General features: G+C 42.8%; 1 protein-coding gene across 1 annotated transcript; it reads right to left on the bottom strand.

Annotated features, from left to right (window-relative positions):
- Positions 1 to 5893: 5893 nt before the first annotated feature.
- On the bottom strand, positions 5894 to 20401 carry LOC132817802 (zinc finger protein 239-like). Its single transcript, XM_060828295.1, has 2 exons — positions 20243 to 20401; positions 5894 to 7205 (listed from the first exon to the last, which is right to left on the bottom strand). The coding sequence occupies exon 2, from the start codon at positions 7100 to 7102 to the stop codon at positions 6047 to 6049; it is 1056 nt and encodes a 351-aa protein (XP_060684278.1). The 5' UTR covers positions 7103 to 7205; positions 20243 to 20401; the 3' UTR covers positions 5894 to 6046.
- Positions 20402 to 20717: the final 316 nt, after the last annotated feature.

Here is a 20717-nt window from a genome sequence, read left to right as displayed (position 1 = left end):
GTGCTGTACATCTGTAATGACTCTATGACTCTATGAGCTTATTAATTAAAACAGTATTTGGAAATTCACTCTGGGCAGAAAATGAAACTCCAAACGTGATAAATTCCAATTCCAAGAGATAAATATTAACAATCTTTACGACCGAATTTTTAAAATCAGCATTTCCTGGCAGATTTTACTTTACAGTAGTACTAATAGTTTCTCAAAAGGATCATGCATTAACCATGCATGATCCATACTGGTACAGGCATAGACTACATTTTCAAATCACCACGGATTTCCAAAATGTAGACTTAATTCAAAACATTCCTGGATCTCGAGTTCCAGGGGACAAAAAAAAGCAAATATTGTACAAGACCACATGTAACCACCAACAAACAAAAGTTCAAACAGATCACAAAGAGTTAACACTGATTTCAGTGAACACAACACCAAAATCTGGTCTCTCTCTTTGTTTCCTTTGCCTTTTCAATTTTGTCAAAATTTTTGCCAATTGTTTTATGCGATCACAATTAAATGTGCCATCAGGTGAAATTGGCTTCTGAGTTCTTTGTGTCCATTTCACACATTTGTTGACAAAGTTTTTGTTTTGGAATCAGGCCTGTAAAGGACGTATGTGTGTGTTAAAGGAGTTCCCTTCTGAGGGAAAGCCTTATGAGAGATGTTGTTCCCCATTCTTTTCACACCTGTCTCTCACACATACACACTATCACGATCATTCAATCATTCAAAGTAGGTGTCCTTTAATTTGTATATTACAATTTATCAAGTTGCCCAATTCACACAAAGAATTTATCAAAATGTTCAATTTCCCTGAAGAGCCTCTAACCCCTACAAATCATTTTCCTGATCAGGTATTCTCTGACACACAGCCTAAAAGGGAGTCCCCTTTCTGACTACATAGAGGGACTGTCCCATTGGACCTTATGACTCCTTGCTCTACTATAAATAAATTTCAACTGGCGATATCAATAGTATTGAGTGAGAAGTTTACCAATCCTGCCCTCCTTTTTCAACCAGCTATAACCGAGGAAGGCTGCCCTCTAAGCCAAATCTGTCACGTAGTTGCGACTACTTCCCTGACCGGTGGTCCCAATCCCGATTCTTTACCTCAGAAACAATACAGAATAGCCAAACCCTTCTTACCTTCTAACCACCTGGTCCAGGTGGTTTGTTTGATCCCTTCGAGGTACTAGTCTCACTGGTGTCAAACCACACAAAAGTTTCAGTTTCAACACACCCTTTACTTCAGATCAGCTGGCAAGAGATCAATAGTTGACGGCCCAGAATAGCAATAAAGCAATCTCTTGATGGACCCTTAACAGAATTCTGATCACCAGCATAAAAGCTAGATAAAAGTTTTATAGTCCTCATATGCCTGACTAATTCATATATTTTTTCATTCCCACATGATTTAATGTTATTACTTCTACTAGAGTTTTCATATGTCAAAAGTAGATTAGCAAAGCAGTTGATTTAAATGTTACTACATCTAGTGTTGTTCATATAAGTCAAAACAAAGCCATTGACCTAAATGTTATTACATCTGGTACTGTTCACATAAGTCAAAAGTAGATCAAGTAAAGCGGCTAGCAATGTGCTATTGATTAAAATAAAAACAGCCCAATCCTTGTACTGGGAAGAAGCGTACACAGGAATATCTCCAAGATTACGCAAATATGGAATTGTGGGCAACAGTTAAGATTGCCTGATGAGAAAATTGGTCAATATCTCTTTTCATTGCTCCTACTCACTTGCTGTTCAAACCTATCTAGATCCAGCTGGGTGGTTCCCCGAAATATTGGGTTAGAACAATAAGTTAAAGGACTATGGCAAAAGGTCAGAAACAGTGCTGTACTTAGCAAACAGGACACAGGCGGAATTCACTAATCTTGGCAAAGTTTTTTTAAGCGGCTCCTCACATGTTTTGAAATACTACTTTTAGTCCAAACAAAACATTTATATGGAAAAACAAAGTTATGGAATGATGTGTGTAACATTTTGACACAAAGGCACCTGCATTCTTTTGATTTGTGATTCTCACAGCCACTTGTGACTTTTGGCCTGACCTCTAGTCTGCCAGCCTGCAAGTTCCTATTTCAAATTTGTAAGGCAAATCATTACTACAAATAGAAGTTTTTAACCGTTGATTCCCCAATACTTTATCATTGTTTGTTGTGGTAGTTGAGGATGTGGGATTCTGTGAAAGTTCACATCAAGTAGTGGATATATAAAACCCCTCTCCTTCAATCTCCCCACTTGTTTCTTGCTATCTCTTTTCATTGCTCCTACTCACTTGCTGTTCAAACCTATCTAGATCCAGCTGGGTGGTTCCCTGAAATATTCCCCGAAACCACTTGGAGTTTTGTGACTACCTAGCAGTTTTCACAGTCATGTCTCCTTGTGCAAGGCTCACAAACTACAACATTCACTCAGTTCAGTTTCACAATCTGCTTTGTTATTTTTGTTAGTTCTTTATCTCTGCCTTTTTCTATTTTAAATAAATTACACAGCAGGAAGATTTGCAGTCAGAAACAGAAACCAGACATTGCATCAGAATCTGAGGGAGTTGTCAATTTATTGTAACTGGAAAATCATTAGATTTTGCACATGGAAGGAACAAGTAAAGTCCAGGGGGGATAAACCATACACGTGTATTTTTTCAGCTGACTATCTGTCCTGTTGAGACACAACTGCAGTTATAACAGGGAGAAACTGTGGATATATAGTGACTCTGGGAAATTATTCAGATTCCCATCTGAGTTAAGAACATGGGGCAAGAGGCCATCCACCTGCTTTGAGTGTGGAAAGGGATTCATTCAACTTTCTGACCAACCAGTGAATTTACACACAGGAGAAACCATTCACTTGTTCTGAATGTGGGGAGGGATTCACTCAGTCATCCCACCTAACGAGACACAAGTGCATTCATACTGCATCGGGACCATTCAACTGCCGAGTCACTTAGTCATTTAGCTTGCTGACACACCAGCAAATTCACGTTGGGGAATGACCGTTTAACTATTCCGGATGTGGGAGAGGTTTCACTGTCTTCACAGGTACCAGCAAATTCAACCTGATGAGACACCTTTTAATTGCCTGGAGTGTTGGAAGTGCTGTCAATGTTTCTGGGACCTGATTGCCCATCAATGTTTGGGACTGGGTCCTGATGTTCATTTCAATTCACTGCACACCAGTGAGTTCACACTGAGGAGAAATCGTTCACCTGATTACAGTGTGTGGAGGGATTCCTACAGTTATTCCACCTGCTGAGTTCACCAGAAACCACAGTGATTGAATTTAATTGATTTTTTTCAGGTTCTGAGAAGGTTGATAATTGATGAGGAGGAGATATGAGACATTGCCCTGAAGATTGTTCAGGCATTGGGGCTAAATAAGGTCAATCCAAGGATGTTGAGGAAGTGACAGTAAATTTGCATAAGAAAGTATCAAAGGTTTTCAGCAGTGGGCGATTCGCAGTAAACACCTTCGTGACAACAGAAAAGGAACAGAGGGAGTATGTGGCTGGGGAGACTTTAGAAACACCTGCCAGCACAGGCTATATACACTCCTGTGACCAAGGCCAATTTAATAGCCCCCATCTTCATTCAGATGGCAGCACATTTCTCTTGTTCTCACAGTTCCACACTCTCAAGTCACAAAATGTCTAGTTGCGTTCTTTACAACCTTTGAAGTTGTGCTCTGTACACTGAGGACTATGTCATTAAAACATTTTTCAGGAAGAGGAGAGACCCTCAAATTAATCCATGCAGAACTTCACTAGGAGACCCGGGTTCAATTCCCGACTCAGGCGACTGACTGTGTGGAGTTTGCATGTTCTCCCCGTGTCTGCGTGGGTTTCCTCCGGGTGCTCCGGTTTCCTCCCACAGTCCAAAGATGTGCGGGTCAGGTGAATTGGCCAAGCTAAATTGCCCGTAGTATTAGGTAAGGGGTAAATGTAGGGGTATGGGTGGGTTGCGCTTCAGCGGGTCGGTGTGGACTTGTTGGGCCGAAGGGCCTGTTTCCACACTGTAAGTCTAAGTCTAAGTCTAAGAACCGTCCTTCAGTCCAAGACCAACTGTTAAAAGCTCCCCTGTTGTCATCCAGGCAATTCAATCTCCACGCCATTCCTCTCACTTTTATACTGAGCTCCAATATTCCTCACATGATAGTTCTGTAGCATTTTATCAAACGTCTTTTGCCAGTCTATGTTCTCCACAGCAAGTGCATAGCTCACATACTACCCGATGATTTGTTGCTATAAGCTGCATCATTTGGTAGAGTTGGAGTTGTTGGACTACAGTCGGCAATCAAGGATCTCTGTGATTTTGTGTTTCTTCACCTTTGATTTCCAAGTTAACACAAACTGAATTCTTACTATATGAACATTGTTTTTAACCGAAGTAACTTTTTTTCAGTCACTACTTATTAATTCCAATCAATTAATGATACATTGGCTCCTATTTCCAAGAATCTGTTTTGTATCATAAATAAAGCTGTTGATTTGGTTAAATACAGTTTTTCAACCAAAATGTTTTTCTTAAAGTTGATTTCAGTTCAAAAAAAAGAACAGTCTGCGTTGACCCTTGATGTACATTCCTGGGCAATGAATAACCTTACATGGGATAACCAGTAAAATGGAGTGTTGGTGATGGACAGCTTCTACGAGACACATCATCAGAGTCATACAGCACGCTAACAAACTCTTTGTTCCAACTCGTCTGCGTCAATCAGATCTTATCCTATTTGTCAGCATTTGGCCCATATCCTTTCCTATTAATATACCCATTCAAATGTTGTAATTGTACCTACCTCCACCACTTCCACTGACATTGCAATTTCTACGCTCAATGTTACGACCAACGCCTGGAAGCATGACTTTTTCGCCACACTGTCAGCTGCGCCTCTATTTTCAAAGAACTATGCACCTGCAGCCCTGGAGCTGTCAGTGTACATGTGAAAAGTGACAGTATTTCCAGATAATGTTGCGATGGGAACATGTCCATAAGAGGTGGCCAAAGCTGGATTTTTTGCAGATATAAATGGAACCTGTTGGAATTGGAAAGGAAACTATAGCCAGTGATAATCTGGGTACAATTAGGTAGAGAATAATGAGACTACATGAAGCAGCTGGGTAACAGTGGCGAAGCTTTGGAACCACATGGTGTGGTCAACATTGACAAAAACTGCAGACTGGTCAAGAATGCTGAGAATGGATAATTTTTAAAAAAAAGTCAGATATGTATAATGTTATTTGTGGCTTTAGCAAGGTTTTTCAATACTATGCTAGTGGCAGAAACCTGATTTCAGTGACCTGAAACATTAACCTCTGGTAAAGGACAGGGCTTTGAGAGATGAAGAAGTGTTCCAAGACATCTAGCAAGGAAAGGGAGTTTGGAGATTGAACAGTGTTTTGTTCAGACAGCGGAAAGATAATGATGACAGATTTGAAAAAAAAGTTGGACAACCCAAAAGAGAGGAGAGATAACATCAAAGATGGGATAATTAGGTTGTCAAGCATTCAGTGCAAGTTGAGTTGATGGATCAGATGTGGCTTGTCTCCAAGATGAACCTGAAATGGTCATGAGAAGAGATGGGGGAGTAACGGAAGAAAAATGTGGATTCAGGGCTCTGGCAAAGGGGATCTTAAGACAGTCTGGCTCAGTGGGCTAGTGGCAGAGAGCAGCTGATCAGACTGTCTCAATCTTAGCGGCAAAGAAGCTCCATGAACTGCACACACTTATTGTTGGAGGTGAGGATGAAGGAGTCAAGGGTGAGAGAGTGAGCCTTTCAAAATAAACTAAACTGTGTTAGAAATATTAAAAAATGCTGAATGCAATGTGTTTAAAACAAAGCTGATTTATTTGAGTTTTATCTGGAATAGTCACCCCAACAACTCAAGTAATTTAACATCAGCAGAAATAGACTCTAATGAACATGGTTCAGTCCTGGATATAATTAACACCAACATTCAGTGTCATTACTTGTGAACTCAATGGTCTCTCAAGCAATTATGATAAATTAATCAATACTTTTACACTGACTTCTAGGAGGGGAATGATCTCTCCCCACTGTGACTACGCTGATGTACTGTAAGATTGGAGGACTGAGTGAACCCCTTCCCACACTCCAAGCAGATGAACGGTCTCTCTCCAGTATGAACTCGCTGATGTGCAGTGAGGTTGGATGATTGAGTGAATCCTTTTCCACACTCAGAACAGGTGAATGGTCTCTCGCCAGTGTGAACTCTCTGGTGTACAGTGAGATCAAATGATCGCCTGAACCCAGTCTCACAGTAAGAACACCAGAATGGTCTCTCATCAGTGTGAACACGCCGGTGAGACTTCAGATCTCCCAGTCTTTTAAAGCACTTCTCACAGTCAGAGCATTTAAAAGGTCTCATATCAGTATGAACGCGCTGATGCTTCAGCAGGTCGGACGTTTGAGTGAATCCCTTCCCGCACTCTGAGCAGGTGAACGGTCTCTCTCCAGTGTGAACTCGGTGGTGCACAGTGAGTTGAGATGATCGCTTGAATCCAGTCCCACAGTGAGTGCATCTGAATGGTCTCTCATCGGTGTGAACACGTTGGTGGGACATCAGTTCCCCAGAACTTTGGTAGCTCTTCCCACAGTCTGAGCATTTAAAAGGTCTCTCTCCAGTGTGAACACGCTGGTGTATTAGCAAGCTGGATGACGTAGTGAATCCCTTACCACATCCAGAGCAGTTGAATGGTCTCTCCCCAGTATGAACTCGTTGGTGTACCAGCAGACTCTGTAAATGAGCTAATGCCTTCCCACATTGAGAGCAGGTGAACAACTTCTCTCCAGTGTGGGTGCGCCGATGAATTTCCAACTCAGACGGGTAATTGAAGCCCTTCCCACAATCTGTACATTTCCATGGCTTCTCCCCATTGTGACTGCGCTGATGCTTTTCCAGTTGGGATGGGTAATTGAATCCTTTCCCACATTCCTCACAGTTCCACAGTATCTTCTCAGTGTGACCACACTTGTGACTCCACAGTAAAGATGATTGACTGAAGCTTTGTCCACACACAGAACATGTGTTCAGTTTCTTAGTGCTGTTAATGCTTTTTACTTCCATGTTCAAATCTGATTATATTCAAGTTGCAATAAATTCAATTCGATCCATCAGAATCTGTGATTTCAATTTCCAGACACTAAACAGTCACTGTCGAATTGATATCCTGTAACATTGATGTAAGACAGAAAACAAAAGTGAGAAAGCTCACAAAAACAAAAACAAAAACAAACAAAACGTTAGTTGTTGAAATTGGGCTGAATGAATCTGGTAATTTTACAGGGCTGACACTTAGAAAACGTAACCACAAAATTTGCTGAATTGTTATTAACAAATGAACTCGTCTGGTGACGTCTTTCAAGGAAGGGAACCTACTTTCCCCTGCATCATCTCTAATTTTCTCTCGACCTCCGCTGTTCACCAATTTTACCTTCTATTCCTCCTTCATCCAATGCCTGTCATGAAGCCACAGCACTTGCAGCATGGGGGAAATTCATATGTCTAACCAAACCCCGCCCTCATCCTCACCCTTTAGCTGAAGCATCAATTACACATGCTGGATCAGTCAGTCCTATCCCCCCCCCATCCTATTGGTTTTGTAGCCCAATCAGCCCACCCCCACAGTGATCTAGAACACGTACTGAAACCGGTGCTTTGGTATATTTCAACTGAGGCATGAGGGGGAGTTTGGATTATAGATTTACAAATTTTGGGGACCAGAGAAAAAGTGTTCTGAACTTTTAAGTTGTGCTCCCACACAACCATCTTGTAAACTCACATTTCCAAGGTGTAAGGAGAGGATTTACAGATCGGCCCCTGAAATCAACATAGTAGCTCCTTGAAAGTGGAGTCTCAGGTAGATAGGATAGCTATGCTTTCCTTTATTGGTCAGTGTATTGAGTACAGAAGTTGGGAGGTCATGTTGCGACTGTACAGGACATTGGTGAGGCCACTGTTGGAATATCGTATGCAATTCTGGTCTCCTTCCTATCGGAAAGATGTTGTAAAACTTGAAAGAGTTCAGAAAAGATTTACAAGGATGTTGTCAGAGTTGGAGGATTTGAGCTACAGGGAAAGGTTAAATAGGCTGGGGCTGTTTTCCCTGGAGCACCAGAGGCTGAGGGGTGGCCTTATAGAGGTTTACAAAATTATGAGGGGCATGGATAGGGTAAGTAGGCAAAGCCTTTTCCCTGGGGTCGGGGAGTCCAGAACTAGTGGGCATAGGTTTAGGATGAGAGGGGAAAGATATCAAAGACACCTAAGGGGCAACTTTTTCACACAGCAGGTATGGAATGAGTTGCCTGAGGAAGTGGTGCAGGCTGGTACATTTGCAACATTTAAGAGACATTTGGATGGGTATATGAATAGGAAGGGTTGGAGGGATATGGGCCAGGTGCTGGCAGGTGGGATTAGATTGGGTTGGGCTATCTGGTCGGCATGGACGGGTTGGACCAAAGGGTCTGTTTCCATGCTGCACATCTCTGACTCGATGGCTCTAAATGAAGGAGAATTATTTGATTGAGGGATGATCGTATAGAAGTTTATAAAATCATGAGGCGCATGGATAGGGTGAATAGCTAAGATCTTTTTCCCAGGTTAGGAGAGTTCCAAAATGGAGGACGTAGATTAAAGGTGCGAGAGAAAAGATTGAAAAGATATTTAAGAGACAAAGTTTTCATACACAGAGTGGCGTGTGTATGGAAATGAGCTGACAAAGATGTGGTAGGGGCTGGTACAATTTTAACAGGCACTTAAATGGGGAAATGAATAGGAAGGATTTAGAGGGATATGGGCCAAAGGCAGCAAATGAGTGACAATACTGTGGCTTTAAGAAGGGTATTCTCTTTTTTTAAGAAAGGTTGCAACAGAGATGATTAGCGGTCTGCTCCAAAGCGAATAAACAGCTTGTGAGGACTTTTTTGTTTTATTTGGAACAATAAAAGCTGCTTGAATGGTTAGGACCAAGTTCCCATAAAGCAGGATTTTGTTTTAGTTTTAACTTTCAGAAGCAGTTGCTGGGGTCTTGATGCTGGATGCGGAAGCTCTCTCTGTTCCTCTCTCTGTTACAGCAAAAAGCTAGAATTGCATGTGAGATCATGTATTTTACTGAATTTACCTTTGCCAAGGGTGTATTTTTGGGACGTTGCTATACTGGAACAGTTGATTAGTAGTAGTAGTAAACGTAATATATTATGAAGTTAAGCATTTTGACAGAGTTACAGTTATGCCAATTCTTTTATTTTAATTACAGCATATGAATACAGTGTGCTTTGTTTCAAGCCTGGTAGGTTGATTGATTGAATTGCTTCCAGAACACAATGCCTTACACTTATCCATTAAATGAAAAAAAGCTAGTGACTAAACTATCTTCTTCAGATATTTTTAGGGCATTTGGTCTGATCCATAACATGAGACTAGTTCAGTTTGGGATACCTGGTCGGGATGGATGAGGTGGACTAAAGGGTCTGACTTTATGATTCTAAGATTCATGTATTTTGGGGGTAAAGAGGTGTACTTTGAAGTGCAGGGATTTATCATGAACAGATAGCATGGTTTTGTCAAAGGGGAGTCATGACTAATCAACTTGATTCAATTTTTCGAAGAGATAATTTGGTATGTAGACAACAGAAATGCATTTGATATAGTCTACTTGAACCTCAGCAAAGCTTTTCATTAGATCCTGCATGGGACACTGATAGTGAAGGAAAAAGTTCATGGGATGCAAGGAAAGTTGGCAGATTAGATCCAGAATGCCTGCATGGCAGGAAGTGGAGATGACGATCGAGGGGTGTGTTTTGACTTAATGCCTGTGCACATTAAAGTTCTGCAGGGATCAGTATTGAAGCTCTTCCTATGGAAGGCATAAAGGAACAATTTAAAATTGAATATAACAGGGTTGATCAGTATGTTCATACATGATAAAGAAAATGGGGATTGAAAAATAATGAGGAGCGTAGCCTTCAACTATTTAGGGGTATAAATCGGCTGGTCAGATGGGCTGATCAGTGACAATTAGTATTCAAAAATTCTGATAAATGTGACATCATGTTCTCAGACAGAAGCAGCAAAGCAAGGGAATACACGATGAGCAGTAAGACTGTGTGAATCACCAAGCACCTTGATGTACATATCCACTGGGTAGCAAGTAAATCAAAGTGGTTCAAAAGGCATACTGGATACTTGCCTTTATTAGCTGAGGCATAGATTTTAAAACAGGGAGACTATGCTGGAATTGTAGGAAAAATTGTTCAGGCTGCAATGAGAGTTTGTGTGCATCCTGTAGTGCACATTACAGATGGGATATGATTGCACTGGAGAGACTGCAGAGGACATTTCTCAGCATGTTGCCTGGGCTGGAGAGGTTTAATTATGAAGAGAATTTGGACAGGTTGTTGTTGATTTCCTTGGAATACAGGAAACTGAGGGATTAGATGATTGTGATGGATAAAATTATGAAGGGCACAAAGAAGTTGAACAGGAAGAAACATTTCCCCTTTTCAGCAGTAGAATGACACTGACACGGTTCTTAAGTAAGGATTCCTCTGGCTCCTCACCAGAAATGAGTCAGGATACTAAAGGCAGCTTCCTCACAATCCACGCCGAGCCTAAAACCTTCAGTTTTAGGTGGAGTTTACATCAGGACTGATCTCAGCTTCACTGTTAAGGTCACATCCCTTGCGGATAGTTCAGGTTGTGGATCTTTACTTATTCTGGCATTTAATACACACACAAACACACACACATCACATAAACAAGGGATTCTGGGAAACATGATAAATGTTCTTCTTTGTCTGGAGATCAAATATCTGTTATATAGATTTACCACTAGTGACTAAGTTCCTGTGTAATCCTCCATCTGCTATTTTATTACAGAGTTTAAACAATTGGTTTAAATTTAGAAGAATTAACGCCTGCTTTAAAACAGTAAGGCTTAGGACTATCAGAAAGACATATTACACCTTCGCAGGATTAGATTACTTACAGTGTGGAAACAGGCCCTTCGGCCCAACAAGTCCACATCGACCCGCCGAAGCGAAACCCACCCATACCCCTACATTTACCCCTTACCTAACACTACGGGCAATTTAGCATGGCCAATCCACCTGACCCGCACATCTTTGGACTGTGGGAGGAAACCGGAGCACCCGGAGGAAACCCACGCAGACACGGGGAGAACGTGCAAACTCCACACAGTCAGTCGCCTGAGTCGGGAATTGAACCCGGGTCTCAGGCGCTGTGAGGCAGCAGTGCTAACCACTGTGCCACCGTGCCGCCGATGATGAGTAGTATCAATGTCAGATCGGAAACTTATACTTCCCATTTCACTTTCAGTCAGGAACAGATCCCTGTTTGACCCCGATCTGATCTGACAGCTCATTTGCAGCATTTCCTGTTGTTCTCGATGACTCTAAACTCAGTTGTAAAGCAGCCTATGTTCCAGGTCGAGGAGCTGTGAACCACGGAGGAGAGCGGTTGGGATACATTCCTTCCCCACCTAAGGATGAACCTAAAGAGGAACTTTACTGTTGGTGAAGAGAGATGGGAAAGATCCTGTTATCCTTCTCAACATTCCCCTGAAGGACTGTGTCCAAACTGACATTCTATTTGATGTCCTGCCTCCCGATTGTCCTTGCTGAGCTCCAGTCAGGCAGTGATCATATTTAGGGGAGGCGAAGGCCTAGTGGTATTAACACTACACTAGGCCATTTAGGTCATCAGGTCTGCTCTGCCATTCAGTCATGGCTAAAAGGTTTCCAACTCCATTTTCCCACTTTCTCCCCATGGCGATCAAGAACTTATCTATCTGCTTTAAATATAGAAGAAGTTGGGAAGGGTGGAGAAAGGTAGAGCGATAGTTCTTGGGGACTCAATAGTGAGGGGCACAGATAGGCGGTTTTGTGGGGGCGACAGAGACTCACGATTGGTATGTTGCCTTCCAGGTGCAAGGGTACGTGATGTCTCTGATCGTGTTTTCCGGGTCCTTAAGGGGGAGGGGGAGCAGCCCCAGATCTTGGTCCACGTTGGCACCAACGACATAGGTAGGAAGAGGGGTGAGGATGTCAGGCAGGCTTTCAGGGAGCTAGGTTGGAAGCTCAGAGCTAGAACGAACAGAGTTGTTGTCTCTGGTTTGTTACCCGTGCCACGTGATAGAGAGTCGAGGAATAGGGAGAGAGAACAGTTAAATGCGTGGCTACAGGGATGGTGCAGGAGGGAGGGATTCCGGTTTCTGGACAACTGGGGTTCTTTCTGGGGAAGGTGGGACCTCTATAAACAGGATGGTCTACACCTGAACCTGAGGGGCACCAGTATCCTTGGGGGGAGGTTTGCTAGTGCTCTTTGGGAGGGTTTAAACTAACTCTGCAGGGGCATGGGAACCTGGACTGTAGCTTTATGGTACAGGACCTTGAATGTAGGGAGGTTAGGAACAAGGCATCGATCTCGAAGGAGGGTGCCTGTAAACAGAAAGGTGGCTTGAAGTGTGTATACTTCAATGCCAGAAGTATAAGAAATAAGGTAGGTGAACTTGCAGCGTGGGTTGGTACCTGGGACTTCGATGTTGTGGCCATTACAGAGACGTGGGTAGAACAGGGGCAGGAATGGCTGTTGCAGGTTCCAGGGTTTAAATGTTTTAGTAGGGTCAGAGATGGGGGTAAAAGAGGGGGTGGTGTGGCATTGCTTGTCAAGGATAGTATTACAGCGGTGGAAAGGACGATGGAGGAAGACTTGCCATGTGAGGTAGTTTGGGCTGAGGTTAGAAATAGGAAAGGTGAGGTCACCCTGTTAGGAGTTTTCTACAGGCCTCCCAATAGTCCAAGAGAAGTAGAGGAAAGTATTGCGAGGATGATTCAGGAGAAGAGTGCAAGTAGCACGGTGGTTGTTATGGGGGACTTTAACTTCCCAGATATTGACTGGGAAAGCTATAGCTCGAGTTCGTTAGATGGGTCGGTGTTTGTCCAATGTGTGCAGGAGGGTTTCCTGACACAATATGTAGACTGGTCAACAAGAGGTGAGGCTATACTGGATTTGGTTCTAGGTAATGAACCAGGCCAGGTGTTAGACTTGGACGTAGGTGAGCACTTCGGGGACAGTGACCACAACTCGGTGACTTTTACTTTAGTGATGGAGAGGGATAAGTGTGCACTGCAGGGCAAGAGTTATAGCTGGGGGCAGGGAAATTATGATGCGGTGAGGCATGACTTAGGATGCGTGGATTGGAAAAATAGGCTTCAAGGGAAGAACACAAATGATATGTGGAGATTGTTCAAGGAACAGCTATTGGGTGTCCTTGATAAGTATGTACCAGTCAGGCAGGGAGTAAAGGGTCTTGTGAGGGAGCTGTGGTTTAATAAGGAATTGGAATCCCTTGTGAAAGGGAAGAGGGCGGCCTATGTAAAGATGAGGTGTGAAGGTTCAGTTGGGGCGATTGAGAGTTATAAGGTAGCCAGGAAGGATCTAAAGAGAGAGCTAAGAGCAGCGAGAAGGGGACATGAAAAGTCTTTAGTTGGTAGGATTAGGGAAAACCCAAGGCTTTCTATAGGTATGTCAGGAATAAAAGGATGACTAGGGTAGGTATCGGTCCAGTCAAGGATAGTAGTGGGAAGTTGTGCGTGGAGGCGGAGGAGATTGGAGAGACACTAAATCAATACTTTTCATCAGTATTCACTCAGGAACAGGACACTATTGCTGATGTGAATATTGAGTCACAAGTGATTAGAATGGATGGCCTTGAGGTATGTAGGGAAGAGGTCTGGGGAATACTGGAAAGGATGAAAATAGATAAGTCCCCTGGGCCTGATGGCATTTATCCTAGGATCCTCTGGGAAGCTAGGGAGGAGATAGCGGAGCCATTGGCCTTGATTTTTATGTCGTCATTGTCTACGGGAATAGTGCCAGAAGACTGGAAGATAGCGAATGTGGTCCCCTTGTTTAAGAAGGGGAGTAGGGATAGCCCGAGTAACTATAGGCCAGTGAGTCTCACTTCTGTTGTGGGCAAAGTCTTAGAGAGAATTGTAAGGGATAGGATTTATGAACATCTGGATAGGAATAATGTGATCAAGGATAGTCAGCATGGTTTTGTGAAGGTCGTGCCTCACAAACTTATTGAGTTCTTTGAGAAGGTGACTAAGGAGGTGGACGAGGGTAAAGCAGTAGATGTGGTGTATATGGATTTTAGCAAGGCGTTCGATAAAGTACCCCATGGTAGGCTGATGCAAAAATTACGGAGGTATGGCATTGAGGGTGCATTAGAGATAGGAATGAGTGACTTGAATTTCTTTCCACATTGAGAGCAAGGTTCTCCTCAGTGTGAGTGTGCTGGGATCATTAAGTGTAAATTCAGCAGTTTGCAACCACATCTGATGAATGAAATTAAAAATCACACATCACCAGGTTATAGTCAAACGGGTTTAATTGGAAGCACACTAGCTTTCGGAGCAACACTCCTTCATCAGGTGATTATCACCTGATGAAGGAGCATTGCTCCAAAAGCTAATGTGCTTGCAATTAAACCTGTTGGACTATAACCTGGTGTTGTGAGATTTTTAACTTTGTACACCCCAGTCCAACACTGGCATCTCCAAATCCTGATGAATCCATTCCCACACACAGAATAACCTCTCCCAGGTATAAACTCACTGATGCTCCTGCAGGTTCAACAATCACCTGAACTTCCTCCCAGTGAGAGTTGATGGAAGCAGTGGAACCACACTGAGTGAGTGTGAATTTTACAATAAACATGCCAAAGGTGAAGTATTACACTCTCTCTCCAGTATTAACTCGCTGGTGACTATGGAGGCTGTATGGAGAAAAATATAAAGTCACATCTCTGATGTGGCAAAGTTTAGTGACAGTTTAATCTGGTGGCTAATAAAAGAAAGACAGCTTGTTGGATCGTCTCAGCCATAGAATCACCATGAGCTCCTCACGTTTGTTGGAGATGAGGATGCAAAATACAGCTGCTCAAAAGAACCTAATACGTCAGAGCTTTAGAAATATTCAGTGCACAGGTTTACCCAACACTGATTGATATGAATTTTATACAGAATACTAACATTTACATCTGAGCTGGAGTGGAGAATGAGGTTGTAGCGTGGTAGGAATGTCACTGGACTAGTGATCCAGATGTTACTGTTCAGGGGATACAGCCTCCCAAAGCTGGGTGTTGCTGGTCCAGTGATCCTGTGTCAATTTTCAGGGGATACAGGATCAATCCCCAACAATAGCTGGTGCAATTTAAATTTGATTCATAAAGTCTGGAATTGAAAGCTAGTCTCCGTAGTCATGCTACACAACCACCATTGATTGTTGGAACAACTGATCTGGTTCAGCAATGTCCTTGAGGGAAGGAAATCTGTCATCCTTACCTGGTCTGGCCTACATATGACTCCATACCCACAGTAATGCAGTGATTCCTTACTACCCTCTGAAACAACCTTATAGGGCACTCTGTTGGACAACAAGTAATAAACATCTTCTTCTAACAACACAAAATCTAAACCAGTTTTCTGTTTTTTTCAGAAACAGAACCTGATGAACCTGGTTCACTGTTGGATGTGACTAGCAGCAAAATCCAATCACTTCTGAGTGAGTGAATCCTTTCACACTGGGGAGAAGCCAATCACATGCTCAGAGTATGTGAAGGAACTCACTCATCTAAACTGCGGAGACACCAACAAGTGAACACCAATACAGTGGTGTACCTTCAAATGACTGTCTGATTTTGTTTCAAAAGAGAGGATATGAAATATCTTGGGCAGATGGGATCAAGGAAAACCCCAAAGCATTTGATATGAACACAGAGTGAAAGGATTACCAAGGAAAGAATGGGACCTATTAGAGACTCAAGGGGCAACCAGCATGTGGAGCCAGTGGACATGGGTAATATTTTAAATGAATATTGTTCATCTGCATCCACAAAGGAGAGGGACATTGCAGCTAGAGATTTCAATTGATATGCTGAGGTTCTGGAGCATGTTAAAACTTATATATAACACCAAGTTACAGTCTAACAAGTTTAAGTGAAATCACAAGCTTTCACAGCGCTGTTCCTTCATCAGGTGAAGTGATGAAGGAGCAGTGCTCTGAAAGCGTATGATTTCAAATAAACCTGTTAGACTACAACCCAGTGTCATGTGACTTTTGACCTTGTCCACCCAGTGCAACACTGGCAACTCCACATCAAGCTTAATAAAGGACGTAGTATTTGATGTCTTCGCAGATAAAAGGGTTCGTAAACCACCAGGGTCTGATGAGATGTATCCCAGGCTGCAATAGGAGGCAAGGAGGAGACTGCCAGGGCTCTGGCAGGTAAATTTAATACTTTGGTGGCTACAAGTTTTTTTTTAGATTACATACAGTGTGGAAACAGGCCCTTCAGCCCAACAAGTCCACACCGACCCGCCGAAGCGCAACCCACCCATACGTTTACCCCCTACCTAACACTATGGGCAATTTAGCATGGCCAATTCACCTGACCCGCACATCTTTGTGACTGTGGGAGGAAACCGGAGCACCCGGAGGAAACCCACACAGACACGGGGAGAACGTGCAAACTCCACACAGTCAGTTGCCTGAGGCGGGAATTGAACCCAGGTCTCTGTTGCTGTGAGTAGCAGTGCTAACCACTGTGCCACCATGCCGCCCTGTGAAGTGCCAAATGGCTGGATGATAGCTAAAATGTTTCCTTTGTTCAAGGGCAATAGGGATACAACACAATTATAAAGCAGATAATCTAACGTCAGTGGTAGGGAAATTATTGGATAAAATTCTGAGGGACAAGATTAATCAACATTTGGACAGGAAAAGATTAATCAGAGATAATCAGCATGGATTTGTTAGAAGGAGATCTTGTTTGACTAACTAAATTGAGATTCTTGAAAAGATGACTAAATATTTTAAATAGGGTTGTGCAGTTGATGTGGTTTACATGGACTTCAGGAATGCCTTTGACAAGGTTCCACATGGAAGTGTGGTCCCAAAAGGTAGAACACCATTGGATCCAAGACAAGTTGGCAAATTGGATCCAAAACTGGCTTACAAATAGGATCCAAAACTGGCTTACAAATAGTAGGTAAAGAGCGATGGTGGAGGGTTCTTTTTGAAATTGAAAGCCTGTGACCAGTAATTTACCATGGGGACTGATGCTGGGATACTTGCTGTTTGCAGTTAATGATTGATTGACTGATTGATTGATTGATTGATTGGATTTGTTGGCACATGTACCTAAGTACAGTGAAATTCTTTGTTTGCAAATAGTACAGGCATATCACAGTCTAGATTGACATCTACAAAATTATGACAGGCATAGACAGAGTACATTCTGCAAATGTCTTCACGTTGGATGACAGGTCTAAGACCAATGGGCATGGTGGAAAGGTGCAAGTAGTTTCAAGCAGACTTGAGAAAAACAACTTTACCCAGTGGGTGGTAGAAATATTTACCATGCTGCCTGAACAAGTAATCTCACAATGTTTAAGAAGCATCTGAATGAGTACTTAAAATGCCAAAGTATAATAGACAAGAGACCAAGTGCAAGAAAATGGGATTAGTATAAAAAACAAAGAAAGTCAGGTGTTTGTTGGAAAGCATAGACATGGTAGGCTAAAGGGCCTTTTTCTATGCTGTATATCTCTGTAAAACCAAACTCATTCACTAACATCCTTCAGGGAGGGTATCTTGCCAGCCGGTCTGGGCCTTTACAAGACTCTGGTTTCTGTGGCAGGACAAAGTGAGAGATGGAATTTCAATATTTTAGTGCTTTGTCATCCAGGAAATATGTAGGTCAGTGAGCACAGGGTGAATGGGAATGGATGTGAAGGAGCACTCAGGCAGCACAGCTTTGGATGACTTCAAGGTTACAGAGAGGTTGAATGTGGGAGGCCAGTTGGGAGTATGGAAGGATATTTAGGCCTAGAGGTAACACCGGAATGGATGAGCGTTTCGACAGAGATTCACTGAGATTAGGATTAAACCGAGTGATGTTACTGAGCTGGAAGTGGGAAACTGTCTTGATGATGAGGATGAGTGGTTGGAAATATTTGGGTGAAATATTTCCCGATTATTGTTAACAGTCTGGTTCAGCCTCAGCCAGTTATTTGGGAGAGGGATGGAGTTAGTACTAAGGGAGTTCAGTTTATAACTAGGAGTGAAAACAATGGCTTCAGTCATCCCAGAATGTAATTGGAGGAAATCTCAGCATATCCAATGCTGGATGTCAAACAAATCAGGACAGTGTATGGCTGGGAGGTGATCATTGTCATGTACACCTAATTGCACGGTCCGTTCAGATGGTGGAGCTTCATATTTTGAGAGAGAGAGATTTGGGGGATCCCATCAACATTCTGGGTGAGTTGTAAATATTTAAAATCCTTTTCCATTCTGACTCTTCCATCCACCTAGCTTGCACATCCCTGGATACTTTGAACAATTTTGGCATGGCCAATCCACAGCACAGAAACAGACCCTTCGGTCCAACCCGTCCACACCCACCAGATATCCTAAATTAATCTAGTCCCATTTGCCAGCACTTGGCCCAAATCCCTCTCAACCCTTCATATTCATATACATAGAACATTACAGCGCAGTATAGCCCTTTGGCCCTTGATGTTGCGCAGCCCTTGTCATACTAATCTGAAGCCTATCCCACCTATACTATTCCACGTACATCCATATGCCTGTCTAATGACGACTTAAATGCACTTAAACTTGGCGAATCTACTACCGTTGCAGGCAAAGCATTCCATATCCTTAGTACTCTGAGTAAACAAACTACCTCTGACATCCGTCTTATACCTATCTCCCCTCACTTTAAAGTCCCCTTGTGTTTGCCTTCCCCATACTTGGAAAAAGGCTCTCCCTGTTCATCCTATCTAACCCTCTGATTATCTTGTAAGTCACCTCTCAACTTCCTTCTAACGAGAACAGCCTCAAGGCCTCCAGCCTTTCTTCGTAAGACATTCTTTCCATACCAGGCAACATCCTAGTAAATCTCCTCTGCACCCTTTCCAAAGCTTCCACATCCTTCTTATTATGCGGTGACCAGAACTGTACACAATACTCCAAGTGTGGCCTTACCAGAGCTTTGTACAGATGCAGCATAACCTCCTGGTTCCAGAACCAGGAGGTTATTATAATAAAGTCCAAAACACTGTATGCCTTCTTAACAACCCTGTCAATCTGGGTGGCAACTTTCAGGGATCTGTGTACATGGACACCGAGATCTCTCTACTCATCTGCACTCCCAACAATCTTACCATTGGACCAATACTTTGCATTCAGATTACTCCGTCCAAAATGTATCAACTCACACTTGTCCACATTAAACTCCATTTGCCACCTCTCTGCAACCTACTACATTCTTTGTCACTATCCACAACTCCACCAACCTTAGTGTCTTCCGCAAATTTACTAATCCACCCTTCTAAGTCCTCATTCAGGTTATTTATAAAAATGACGAACAGCAGTAGACCCAACACCGAACCTTGTGGTACGCCGCTAGTAACTGGACACCAAGATGAACATGTTCCATCAACTACAACCCTCTGTTTTCTTTCAGCAAGCCAATTACTGATCCAAACTGCTATGTCTCCCACAATCCCATTCCTTCGCATTTTTTTTAATAGCTTACTGTGGGGAACCTTATCAAATGCCTTGCTGAAATCCATTTACACCCCATCAACTGGTTTACTCTCATCTACCTGTTAGGTCACTTTGTCAAAAAACTCAATAAGATTCGTCAGGCATGACCTACCCTTCACAAAACCGTGCTGACTGTCCCTGATCAGATTATTATTTTCTAGATGATTATAAATCCTATTTCTTATAACCTTTTCCAACACTTTACCCATACAGTTGCCTTTAAATTGTTATGCCAAATGGTCTATTTCCACACTACAGGGACTATTTGGAAAGCATATAGGGCAGGTTATCTTATGAAGTAATGGGATCTGGATAACAGTGCTTGCTTGCTTTTTTTTCCTTGTCTGTCGCTCTGCCTCATCATGGGTTGTGAAAGGCTAATGCAACCTGATGGACACGCTATCACCATTCCGAACAATGGACAGCAACCGCCCCACAGTCTTTGCAAACATTGCCCCTTACAGACATGGCACCCATACACACACACAACCCACAGTCTAGTGCCCCAAATAAAGATGACAGACGGCACAGAGGCCTCCCCTGGGTGGAAGACTGGAGTCATCGTACCGTTTGCTGCAAACGGGAGCCCAGGAGTTTCTCTTCGGGTTTGAGATTTGCACAAGACATTTACGAAATCTCCCCGTCCACCTGCTGGTTTCACTACACTCTGCGAGTTGCGTCGTTTTCACCGTTTACGGAGCAGAAAAAAACCTCCACCTGCAGCCATTACTCAGTCAGCGCATGCTCCGTTCTACGTTTACCATTGCGCCTGCGCACTTCTCCGTCCTGTTGACAGCCTATGTTGAGCACCTTGCGAATGCTGGATTTTTGACCAGCTGTTCAACTGTAAGTGGGTATACAGGCAGGAAATCAAAGAAAAGTGAATAATTTGTCAGATTTCTAACATAGACTGACATTGTCTTTACTAAACTTATTTGCCAGAATATTTGAAGAAGGTTTGCTGATAGAAATCTGCAACCAATCATATAAAAATGTGACAGAATCAAACGTATGATTAAATCCTGAATATTATTAAGCTTTG

This window comes from Hemiscyllium ocellatum, chromosome 8 (genome assembly GCF_020745735.1).
Source record: "Hemiscyllium ocellatum isolate sHemOce1 chromosome 8, sHemOce1.pat.X.cur, whole genome shotgun sequence".
Taxonomy (NCBI): Eukaryota; Metazoa; Chordata; class Chondrichthyes; order Orectolobiformes; family Hemiscylliidae; genus Hemiscyllium; species Hemiscyllium ocellatum.
Note: the sequence above shows the minus strand (reverse complement) of the source record. Positions and strands in the feature narration are given on the sequence as shown.